We start from the raw sequence: 12,165 nt of genomic DNA on the forward strand, positions 1-12,165 counted from the left end.
GGACTGCTTCCTAAATTCTGCACAGGAGATTATACTTGGAATGTAACAGAGGCGTTCCCTGGCCAGTTCTTCAGACTTTCCAATACTCAAGAAGGCTGGATTTGATGTTAACACTTTTCTACTATCTGCTAATATCCCTTTTAACAAAATAGGCTTTGAGCACCGACCCTTTGACGAGTTAAGTTTAATAACTTTGCTTTGTTCTCTGTGTTTTAAGGTCACCTATGTATAGATGGTGGTTTTGGTTCTCCATCTTCTGTAGTGATATATTCTTTCTTGCTTAAAACTTTCAAAATAACTATGTAAGTGGTATGGAAGGAGGTGAGAATAATTATCCAACCACTGGGCTTGTGGGATCAGAGAGGGCTTTCTAAAACTTTTCATGCAGATGGCTTCACCACACAGACCGAGCGTGGCTTGTCTGGAGGCACGGTCTGCACGTCCCTCCCCATAGATCCTAGGCCTGGCCATCCTGCCCAGGCCCTCACCGACTCGGAGGCGGAAGGAGTTGAAGGAGTGCCTGTTGATGCCGTCCAGCTTGCTCATCAGGGCGATACTGAACTCCACCATGACACCGATGTGGGCGTGCTGCCGCTCCAGGTCCTGCAGGACAGCCCAGCGCACCCTGACCTGGTGGGCACTGGCACACCAGCATCAGTGTGGTTCCTGTGCAGAGAGGCTTCTCCACGGGGCTGCCCTGCTCCCAGGAGGGCACCTATCCCTCCCCTCAAAAAGTCTCCAGGCTGAGTCTTACAAGAGCCTTTGCCCCTCCCTTGCAGGACAGGATAGGGAGGCATCCCCTTTAAGAATGGTGACAGGTTTGGGGTCGGTTGGATTTCCCCTCAGGTGGGGCATGAGTACCTGGTTCTCGTGCCCTGGGGTGACACTGAGCCCTGCAGCTGCCATGTATGTGCTGCCGATGGTCTTGATCTTTTCCACTCCACTGAACTTGGGCTTTAGCAGAAGCTGTGGAATCACAAAGAGGCAGAGTAAGGCAGGGCCGTGCCCCTCCCCAGCTGCAGCCCAGGCCTGCCGCAGATTCTGAGGAAGGGCATAGGATTCCTCCCTCCACTTGTCATGCAGCCATGTCTCGTTTGTGGCCCTTCCCATCAGAGCTCATAACTAAGTGCAAGTGGGAACATGGCCTCTGGGCACTCTCCTGCTCCTGTCATCTCAGCCTTCTCTGACATTCTCTTTTTCATCCCTTCCATTGTCTTTTTAAAGAGCAAACACACAACTCAGCATTATCTACACAGGAATGTGGATTATTTGTCCCCAGCAAAGAGTTAAGCCCAAACTGATGTCCTCTGAAACAGTCTGACAGCATGAGCTTAGCTGGAAACCAAATTATTCTACAAGGACCTAGATCTAATCTTAGCAAGCTGCCCATCACAGAGAACACGTTACAAATATTTGCTGAATAAAACAATGAAAAAGACAAATTTATGCCTTTTATACTTTTTGTAATGCATGTTGCCCCCAGGGGAGCCATGTCACATTTTTTCTTGTGGTTGAGAATACCCTTGTCTCCCCCCTGCCCTTCCCAGCAAGGTGGGAAAGCCAAGAGCTGCCATGTGCAAGGCTGGGTTGGAGGCTGTACCTCGTCAAAGTCAGCGATGATCTCGTTCAGCAGGCGCAGGCACTCGAGCCCTTCTTTGTTGACATCACACTCTGTGTAGAACACTTTGAAATCCGGCACGGATGCAAACATGACACAGACACAGTCGTAGGACTGATGGTACCAGTCCTGCATTCAGGGTAGGGAAGAAACAGGACCTATGGCCACTGAACCTCCTGCAGGGACAGGGGAAGCAGATGGTACTGGGGTGTCTCACACTGTGAGGGGCCAGGCAGGGCTGAGCAGCCGTTCCCAGTCCAGCTGTGCTGAGATCTGTCTGGGGACTGTCAGATCGTGGGGCGATTCTGAACCAGCTGGTCGGGGAGGGTCAGGCTCAGGTTGGTGTTCTGCTCTTTTGAGTGTGTAGCTGAGGTTGAGAACCCCTGGGGTAGCAGGAGGTAACCATCAGGAGACCTGGGTTCTATACTAAGAAATCACTGGACCTCAGTTTCCTTACCTAGAAAAGTCCTGCTACACAGAACTGGTGGAAATAGGTTTTAATGAGTACAGAATGTCCAGATTACAAACATCTGAACACTTGGATCCTCACAACAATCCTGCAGGTAAGTACAGTCAGCCCATTCCACAGAGGTGAAAATCAAGGCCGCGGAGAGTGAGGTGTCTTGTTCACAACCACACTTGAACCCGGTCTCTGATTCCCAGCCCATGTTCTTACAGCTAATACTACACAAGTCTGCTGGGTATATCATGAGGCCGAGACCTCAGGAGGCCAACATGGAAGGTACTTTGCAGCCACACCCCTTCACCCGTGGGACCACACACTTATACCTCAGTCTCCTCCCCACCCCAGTGACTGAGCCCCTTCCCACCACACCTCATTTAACTTGTCACCAATGAAGTGGGCAGCCACATGGGCTGGCAGGACGTTCTCCAGAAGGAGGCGGTTCACATTCTCCATAGTTTCAAACTCCTCATGCTCCTTCTTGAACTTCTTTTTCCACAAACAATCCAGGCGGCAGTAATAGTCAATCTGCAAGTGTGCTGTCCAAGGGTGAGCAGGGCAGGGCGACATGCGCACCCCAGGGCTGGCGAGCACAGCGGGAGCCCTCGGTGCTGACCCCCACCCGTGCAGCCCACCCTGTGCCCATGACTGGCAGGCATCTCCCAGTCAGTGCAGTCTGTCCCTTGTGTCCTGGGGGAGATGAGGACACTGACTTGGAGCCCCCGGACCTGGGACCAGAGCTTCTGAGGCCACCCCCACCCCAGCCCTGTTCCCTCTCCAAGTACAGCAAGGAATGCGGGGTAATTTCTAGGTCTGTACCTGTCTGGAGAGCATGAGGAGGGTGACATAAAACAGGACCAGATAGAAATAGATCATGGTTCTCAGGTCACTCCAGGAACAGCTGGGGGCACTGCTGGGTATAAAGGGAGGCTAGAGTCACTCCCAGTGCCCGCCAGCCCCCAGGGCAGGAGTGTACAGCCCAACACCCCAGTCTGCCTACATGTGCTGTGTGGCCCGTAGCGCTGTGGGGTAGATGGTACACAAGACAACTTGGGCTGTGAAGAAAACAGGGTGAGGGGAGGAGAACTGGGAGGTGGGGTGAGCTCACCCCTGAGTGACATAATCAGCCACGGCAAAAGGCCACATGGGGAGCCTGAGCAGATGGCTAGGCAGGGAAGGGACTTGGAGATTGGCATAAGGGTTCTGAAGGGGCAAGCCAGACCCACAGCAGCAGGTTTGGTTCTGGGTCCCCAAGCTTCCAGCCTTTTAGTCTGAGGAGAACCAGGCCCCTTGCCCCCATCTACATGCACACACCACCCTTTCCAAGCCCCAGCTATCACCACCTGTCCAGGAAGAGACCAGAAACCACCACTCTCCATAGCCCTGGAGACCCAGGATGTAGCTCAAAAAGTCCCCCTCTCCACCCTAGAGTGGCCTAGAACAGAATGGCCTGGTGGCCTCCATAGGACCAAGGACTTCTCCCAGATAACCTGCAAAGAGTCACATTCCTCAGCTCCAAGTGCTGGAGACCTGGGACCTGGGCAAGTCACTGTCCCTTCTGTAAAGTGAACACTTTGCCATCTGTCAGTCCCACCCCAAAAAGTGTCCAGCCTCAGTGGGACTGTGAGTGTAAAAGTGCTTCAGTTTGAATAGGCACCAAAACAGTCACAACTGCCAGGCCACCTCCAGACGTACCCTAGGCACCCAAGCCAGGGCAATGGGGGGCCGAAGTCCTCAGCCGCACCTCCCTGACATCCGCATCCAGCCCAGCAATGACCACCAGCTGCCACTGGAAGTGCCCTGGGCTCACAGGTTGGGGGATGCTGAGGGCCTCAGCCACACACTCCCAAAGGCTACATCCAGCCAAGCCACGACTGAGCCACTGCCAGAAGCCCCTGGACTCCCTGCCAGGATGAGGGGGATGCCACGGGCCTCGACCATGCCCCCCTTTCCTCTTCCTCCCACCATATCCCCTTCCCCCTCCTCCCTCCCCCCAACCGCTCCACAACAATATTTTAGAATGTAAATAATAATTTTTTTAAAGATTTCTATTAATAATTTTTTAAAGATTTCTATTAATAATTTTTAAAGATTATTTCTATTAATAATTTTGGTGCCTCAGTTTGAATAGGCACCAAAACATGTTGGCCAAAGGTGGCACCATCAGCCACAGTGGGGACAGGCAGCAGGACCGCATCCTGGCAGTGAACTGCTTTGAGCCCTACCTGAGAGTGCCATTGGTCTCGGTGAGGTTCCCCAGGCCGAGGCCACAACAGTCCCATTGCCAGCACGGGGAGAAGTTGAAGAGCACCAGGTACGCCACCAGCGCCACGGTCAACAGCACAACCTTCAGCTCCAAGCTCATCCGCAGGAAGACGGAGCAGGCGATAAAGCCCAGGACGCAGCTGCAGGTGTAATACTGAGGAGGTGGGGGGCGTTACTGAGGGCAGCAAAGGTCACCCCACCATCTGCTGTGAGCAAGAGCATGGCTCTGGTGACCAACCCACACTGACTCCCAGGAAGCCCTTTCCACCTGGGGGGCTCAGGTGGAGCCCCCAGGGCTTCAGCACCACTCTCTGGCCTTGCTGACCTCCATTTTCAACAAAGAGCAGGCAACTATGCCCCTCACTCCCTGCCACCCACGCAGCTTAGACTAAGTACGCCCAGATGCAGGATGGAGGCCAGCCTGGCCTGTGTGGGTCCCTTTCTCCATCTCTCCTGGGAGAGGCTGGACTCAGTTCCTCCACACCCCACTGGGCTGGGCCAGGGCCCGGGGCTGCTCAGAGCCTGAGAGGAACACACTCACCGGAAGGAGCTCACACAGGGTCCTCTCTGTGCTGCTCCCAGCCACCAGGCTTGTCTCGTTGTCACCAGGCAGTCCAAGGGCTGGGAAACACGTCAGTGGCTACAAAGGAGACAGGCCCCTGTTAGGGTTGGTCCAGGGTATGGGGACTCTGGGACTTGCTGGGGCTAAGGCAGGCAGGCCTGGGACCACCAGGAGGATCAGGCCTGGCTCAGCTCTAAGCATGGCCCCAACAGCTGTGCCCTGACTTTCCACAGTGACCATCAGATTCATGGTACAGAGGGGACTCTGGGGAGAGAAGGTGTAAGATAAAAACACACGGATGCCACCCAGGAGTGTCAGAGGTTGACTCAGGGTGGAGATCTTAGTGAGATCAGCGTTTTCAGTGAGCCCCCGTCTCCTGGTGGTCACAGGACACTCCAAAACCCGCAGCTCTAGAGTGTCCAGGGCATGGAGGTCAGGGGAGAGGCCCTGGCTGTAGACGTGGGAGCTGGAAGGCAGGCAGGGGACAGGTGCTCCTGCAGCTGCTCTCTGCAACAGCAAGCACACCAGCACGGGCCAGAGAAGTAGGGCTCCCCACTAGCGAAGAAAAGAGTCTCGCAGAGGGTGTAGCAGGACCTCCTCAGGGGGCTGGGAAGAAGGAATGAGATATCAGGGCATCGTGGTGGCTCAAAACATCTCGTCCTTGTGAGGTGGCCACATAAGCTCTCTGGGCACCCAAAGTTCTCATTTGAAAACCGAAGGGTGAGGACCTCTCAGCCTGCAACAGGGACCCTCACAGGGCCACCCACCCAGCTCCAGAAAGGGTTATACCAGATGCAGCTTTTAAGGCAATGAGATTGTAGGATTCTGGAATCTGGAGGTTCCCAGGGTCAAAGACAGCTCCCTGCACCCAGGAAGCATGCCTGGGCAGGAGGGGTCCTGCCAGGGCCCACCTTCCTTGCCCCAGAACCAACCAGGTTGACAACAGCCACAGTGAGCAGGCTGCCAATGGTCAGGACCGCCAGGGACAGTCTCAGCAGGGGCTGCATCTCCACCCTCTCGGAGATGGTCCGCAGCATCCCCCAGGTGGAGCAGCACCTCTGTGGAGCAACAGGGGTTGAGTTACCAACAGCCAGCAGCCAGGACAGGAGGACCAGCTGAGAGCAGGCCTGGGCAGGTGGAACCCTCAGGAGAAGCCTCTAGCACACTAGCAAATTGTCCTGAAGGCAGGAGGGGCAGGCAACCATCTCCCTAACCAGAGCAAGGGGCTCAGACCTGCAAAGCTCCCCAGGAGGGTCCTGAGGGGAGTCTTAAGACAGGGAGGGAGGGAGGGGCTGTGGGCTCACAGCACAGCCGCTCAAGGCCCCCACTCACCAGGAACTCAGTGGCAAAGCACAGGCCGAGCACCAGCCCCAGCACACAGGCCACCAGCCCAAAGGACACACCCAGAGCCGCCGTCCTGGAGAGGAGGTAAAAACCCAAGTTCTGGGGGATCATCTGCCTTAGACCCCTCCCACCATCCCAGTTCTGTGGCTCACAGTCACCTCCCCCTCACCCCCGACTGTTATTCTGCACACAGCAAAGGGGATTTTTGCCAACTGTGGTCCAACTGGCCCACTAATAACACAGGAGGCCTGGCCAAAACACGAAGATCAAGGTCAACATCATGTCCCCTTCCAAGTGTATAAGAAATGAGCAATATCTTTGCAGCCTTTATACTCACGTCTAGCACACAAAAGTTATATAAAAGTGTTCCCAATTTTGTCTTTATTAAATATATCCAAAACCACAATTTTGGTCAATCCTTTGGCCTAAATGACCTTCTAGAAACCCCCCAGTAGCTGACCTCACCCCTCCTCATCCCTGTCCCCCACACCAACAGGGCCCCAGAGCCAGAAGTATGAATCTCAGTGACTCCTGATCCAGGCTATGCCACCCTGGATAAATCATTAATGCCCTGAGCCTCAGTTTCCCCATGGATAAGGGAAAGAGGTAGTGCCAAGAGTTTTTGGAATCGCCACTTCTAGAAATCCAAACGCCAAAGGCAAGGGTCACAAACTAGCATGCCTACAGGGTCACAGAGATAACAGGTGAGAGACATTAGGGCACAGGGAGGCCTGAGACAGAAGTGCTGGTGACTCCGGCAGTAGGGGCCACAACCCCAGTACAGATGCTGGGACTCCAACGGTCTAAAGCTTCTGAACTCTAACAGCCAGCCCCCGCCAGTCTGATCAGGCAGCTCCTTGCAGTTTTCTGGTGGGTGCTACCAAAGTCACCGCCCCACCCGGCCTGGACTCCAGGGGGCTTGACCATCCTCCCACCTGACTGACCTGGGCATCAGGAGGACGTGCACGAGCAGGATGCAGATGAAGATGAGGCTGGCACAGGCAAAGTCGTAGCGGGCTCGCGGGACGGGCGCCAGGCGGTACTGAGAGCAACAACGACCATAAGGAGTGGCCATGTGCAGGGCCACCTGCTCCGACCCCTTCACAGGCCCTGCCCAGCTCAAGTTAATCATCCTGAAAATAAAAACCTCACACCCCTCCTGGAGTTCTGGGTGATGTTACATTCAGTAACTTTCATTCATTTCCATTTTGCAGTTTCTTTTTTGTATTTAGAGGCAATACCTTCCTCTCCCCTCTACCCGCCCAGGTGTCTGACTTTATTTCCGAGGTCCCTGAAAAGCCCATGGTCCCAAGTCTATGGACGGGAACTAAGTCTGAGCTCCCAGGACTGCTGAGACCAGGACTGGTGATGGGTCTGTCCTCCCCCCAAACCAAGGAGTAAGACTGGGCCTGAGCCCCTGAGCTGGCAGACGGGGGGACCCCTGTACTGCCCCTGCCACACAGGCACCATCATGTGGTCACAGCCCCATGAAGGCTCCTCCTGCAGGTGAGGTGCTCCTACCGCCTGTGTGACGATAAATCACGTAACACACGTGCCCGGGACACTGCCAGACCCAGAGGCACTCAATAAAAAAACAGTCATTAACAAAAAAAAAAAAAAAAAAAAAAAAGGCAAAAAATCATGTAGCAGCCAGGCGGGACCCTCCAATGTGATACCCAGTTTTGGGTTTTCTTGTCATTGTGAGGCTACCATGCGTTCAATGGCTCGTATCAGCCGAGGTTCCGGCATTTGACAAAGCAAAAGTCTTCCAAACCCGCATGGGGCACCTCAGGTCGAGGGCTGAGGCAGCAGGGACAAGTCAGGACTGTGCCAAGCCCCCATCCACCCCCAACAGCCAGCTGTGGACACTCCCTGCGCACGTCTGTCTCATGGGAGTGCTGGCTCCCATGGCCGTGCCCCTGCCCCACCCCAGGCCTGGGAGACCCTGCTCCTCTGCGGTGGAGGCTGCTCAGGGGGCCTCACCTCTCGCTCAAAACCCTTCTCCAGGAAGATGGACCCGAAGGTGTAGAAGTCGTCGGACTTGGAGCAGCAGGGCCTGTGGGGCGGAGGTGGGAGGCAGCGGGAGGAGGGGGAAGGGGCTACCCGGGCCCACAGCTGGAGCTTGGCCACCAGGCCTGAGGGCACAAGATGGGCCTGCCCACATGGGGATCCCCATCTGAGGGGGGCAGGGCAGAGGTTAGGGGCCTCACCTCGTGGAGCTGAGCCCCTCGATGGCTGACAGCATCTCGTCATCATACGAGTCATCCTCCGACCGCCCCTTGGGGGATGCACTCCTGGAATCAGACACCCCAGCTGCATCACCCAAGAGACCCCACATCCACTGGCCCAGAGGCAGGAGTGTAGATCAGACAACGAACCAGTGGCATTACCAGGTGCCTAACAGGGGTCCAGAGTCTCACACGGGATGGTGAAGGGATGGTGGATACCCCTGGGGCCCAGAGAGGGCAAGTGAAGGCCCAGCATCCCCCAGCTGGCCAGCAGCCCAGTGAAAGGCAGAGGGAGACCCCGACCCCTCGCGTCTGAGGCTTCTCCTGCTATACCCACAGGGTCAGCATAGAGGCCAGAGCACCCACCAACACCTCCTTCCTTCCCACCACCCCACTGACCCCACCACAGGGTGGGTGTACGACAGGAGCTTAGTCACAGCCATCCAGAAGAGCCAGGGACCAGGAAGTCTGTTTCCTAGAAACACTCTGGCCCGAGCTGCAGCAAACTCCACAGAGGTCCTGGGCTGGGCCTCACGGAGCTGTTCCCCTGGATAAAGGCTGTTCAGGGCAGCCTGCCTGGAGGAGGTGACTGGGACACGAGGAGGACGGGGTACAGCGTGACAGAGGGGAGGGGCAGTTCACATACCTGTCCGGGGTCCGGTGGCGCCGCAGGGGAATGGCCTGAAAGGGGAGGGAGGAGAGGAGACAGTTAGTCCCAGGACGCGGGGCCTGAGTCCATTGCTGCACTGGGTTTTCTAGCTGCGGCTCGCTCAGATACACGGGCAGGGTTCTGGGGACTGTCCAAGCTGCAGGCATCCTGAACTAAAGCTGAATGTGGGCTGTGGACCAAGGAGGACAGGGACATTCCCAGCCACCCTGGGGTATTCTCCAATTACCCTCCCTTCACCAAGAGCCCCAGGGGAGCAGGGCAGAGACTGTAACCATCTTCCAGATGGAAAAAGAGAGGCTCCAGGGGAAGGATGCCTTCAACATGGCCCTCCCGCCCATCCTCAGGCCCCTGATCCTAGCTCAGCTCTCTGGGCAGGAAGGGACTACCTTGGGCCTCCGGCCATTGGGGACAGGTGTCTCGCCACTGCTCACACTCTCACGGTGGTTGAGGTGCGCAAAGGGCCGCGCGGCGCCCCAGGACTCGAGGTAGCGGGTCATGCGCACCGATGCCCGCATCTTCAGGGCCGCGTCCCCCTTGGGCTTGGGGAGGTGTTGGCTAGGTGGGGGCGGCTGCTGGCTCTGTGGGCAGAGGTGGACATGGGCCGTCCCACCCCTCCCCTCTCAGCCCAGGAAGAGGCTGCACTCCCATCCTGCACTCCCCAAAACACAACACTGCCCAGAGCTCTGGGAGAAGGACAAAAAAGTTTCTCAACTTGTGGTCCCCTTGGCATGCAGGCTGCCATCGGGGACCAGCCAAGGCTGGGATGTAGGGGAGGCCCAGGCTCAGTGCCCTGTCCCTGCCCTGGGTTAGGAAAAGGCTGGTGGTCATATACCACTGTGCACAGCCCCAGACCCTTCTTTGCCTCCCCAGGGAAAGATGCAGGTTATGGTCCTAAGTCTAAGACCCCACTTGGCCCTTGAGGTTGTTTGGAACCAGACAGTTTCAGGGACCTGAACTTCCATCAGCCGCTCTCCATGGAGGCACCCTGGGGAGGTGGCGCCCAGGAAAGCCACAGGCATCCTGCCTCACCCAGCCACATGTGGCCGGCACATGTTCGAACCGTCCCTTCCTGTGGGGAGCAGCTAGAAGAAGAGGGGTGCCGGCCTGCAGCTCAGAACAGAGAAACGTCCAGCCAAGGGGCCAGCCCCACCTCCCAGGGCAGCATTCTACTGAGTTCCACTTTCAGGGCCCCCAAATCACACACGGGCCCATTACCTGCCACATGCCTGCCATGGCCCAGCCCCACACCAGTGACTCAGTGGCTCAGCCAGGCCCTGAATGAGAGCCCAGCTCTGCCTCCTCCACTAATGCCACAGAGCCCAAAAGCCCCACAGGAAGGGCACACCTGGGGCCTTTCCCAGTCCGGATGGCCAGGCAGGACTGGAAGAGGGGGAGGGAAGAGAAAGACCCCCAAGGCCACCAGATGAGCTTGGGCCATCTCAAGGTCTGCTGAGTCTCCCTTCCCACCCCCCAAAACTCCTGCCCTCCAGGAGTCCCCATCTCCTCCTGGCCCCTGCTAACACCCCCAGGGACCAGCACCTACAGCCACAAACACTTGCTAAGCCACAAGCAGCAATGTTCCTGGAAACCTCTCGCCTCCTCATAGGATAAAAACATGTTAAACCCTTAGATGGGTCTATCTGCCTAAACCAAGGGGACGATGCAGAGTTTGGTCTCAGTGCGTATCCCAGGGTCTGAAGAACATGCTGGGCCCTGCAGTGAGCAACCTGGGGGCTATGGGGACACACTGCATATTTCTCTGTCTTCCCCTCCACTATTGGCCACTCCACCTACCCAGCCATTCAAGGTCAAGGTGGTTGGCACTTCTCTTAGAGCAGGGAAGCCATACACCAGCTCCCTGAGAAATAAAGTAAGTGTGTTCTAAAAACCCACTGGTTCTAAGTAAAAACACGCCTGTTCAGAACAGACATAGACTCGGTGCGAGCCCTATGGGGGGGCACCTCCACCTCCCCCCCCAGGCCACTGTGCGCGACCCGGACCTGGACAGGTCCCTACTGGACAGCCACCCCTGCATGTCCTCACGCACGTAGAGACGGCGTGAGTCAGAGTCTATAGAGGCCACTGCTGGGAAGCAACCTCCATGCCAACCAATGGGAGCTACATCTGAATGCCAGGGCAAGTGCTGTGCACACAGGAGCAGCGTGTCCAAGCCTCCCGGGGCAAGGAAGCCAGGCGTGCCACTATGTGCCACTGTGTGCAGGGCACGCACTGTCACCTTGGTGAGGAAGGCAGGTAAGCCTCTCAATTTGCTTCCATGTGAGTAAAAATCTCAGTGGGATACAAGAAATTCACCACACTGGTCCCCTTTGTTGGGGGGGGGGTACTCTGGCCAGGGGACAAGATTCAAGGAGAACTTTCTACAATGTGCCCTTCATACCTTTTGAATTGTCAACCATGTGAATGAATAAAATTAAAGAGTGGGGGAAGGGAGGGTTGCCGGGTAAAACACAGGCGGCCCGGTTCTGTCTGGATGCGCGAGGGTACTCCAAAAAGATCATGGAAACACCTGTATCATCTTTTTTTTTTTTTTTCCTTTTTGTCTTTTTTCGTGCCCGGCAACGGATCGCAACCCTCAGTGTCGCGCCCGCACCGGACCGGGACCGGCAACGGGATCGCAACCCTCGGTGTCGTGCCCGCACCTCGCTCAGCCAGTGAGCGGCCGGTCTGTATGTGGGCTCCAAACCCTTGGCAGGAGTGCCACCGCACTTCCCAAGCGGCGCACTGTAGCAGTGCGCCACTGGGCTGGCCCCTGTATCATCTTTTAATTCTATTTTCCCATGAACTTTTTGAAGTACCCTCATGCTTATGCTAAAACACCATTCACTGTTCATCTGAAATTCAAGTTCGACCAGACAGCCTGTAGTTTGACTTGCTCAGCCTGGCAGGTCTGCAGCGGGTCTCGGGGCTGTGTCTGCCACTGCCTTTTGGGTTAGGGGCTCTGCTTCATTCATTCAAAAGCTACCTGAGCACAGGGGGTGCAGCCTGGAGGGGGAG

At 56.2% G+C, this 12,165-nt stretch overlaps 1 protein-coding gene across 1 annotated transcript; it reads right to left on the bottom strand.

Moving 5' to 3' along the window:
• Window positions 1-51: 51 nt before the first annotated feature.
• LOC103583204 (adenylate cyclase type 7-like) lies at window positions 52-10,169 on the bottom strand. Its single transcript, XM_008564588.1, has 15 exons — window positions 10,101-10,169; window positions 9,537-9,767; window positions 9,127-9,161; window positions 8,463-8,546; window positions 8,236-8,308; window positions 7,197-7,294; window positions 6,241-6,325; window positions 5,841-5,966; window positions 4,888-4,986; window positions 4,307-4,500; window positions 2,901-2,994; window positions 2,454-2,609; window positions 1,601-1,747; window positions 862-966; window positions 52-603 (listed from the first exon to the last, which is right to left on the bottom strand). The coding sequence occupies exons 1-15, from the start codon at window positions 10,167-10,169 to the stop codon at window positions 223-225; spliced, it is 1,977 nt and encodes a 658-aa protein (XP_008562810.1). The 3' UTR covers window positions 52-222.
• Between the last annotated feature and the right edge of the window lie 1,996 nt (window positions 10,170-12,165).

The sequence above is a fragment of the Galeopterus variegatus genome, unplaced genomic scaffold (genome assembly GCF_000696425.1).
Source record: "Galeopterus variegatus unplaced genomic scaffold, G_variegatus-3.0.2 Scaffold20582, whole genome shotgun sequence".
NCBI lineage: Eukaryota > Metazoa > Chordata > Mammalia > Dermoptera > Cynocephalidae > Galeopterus > Galeopterus variegatus.

Bases quoted from the DNA above. Each gene is read 5' to 3' on its own strand.
- LOC103583204 (XM_008564588.1), bottom strand. From the start codon at position 10,169: ATGCCTGTGGCTTTCCTGGGCGCCACCTCCCCAGGGTGCCTCCATGGA. The intron at 8,309-8,462 runs GTGAGGCCCCTA...TCCGCCCCACAG, and splicing joins GAGGGGCTCAGCTCCACGAG to GCCCTGCTGCTCCAAGTCCG. The intron at 7,295-8,235 runs GTGAGGCCCCCT...TGTTGCTCTCAG, and splicing joins AGAAGGGTTTTGAGCGAGAG to TACCGCCTGGCGCCCGTCCC.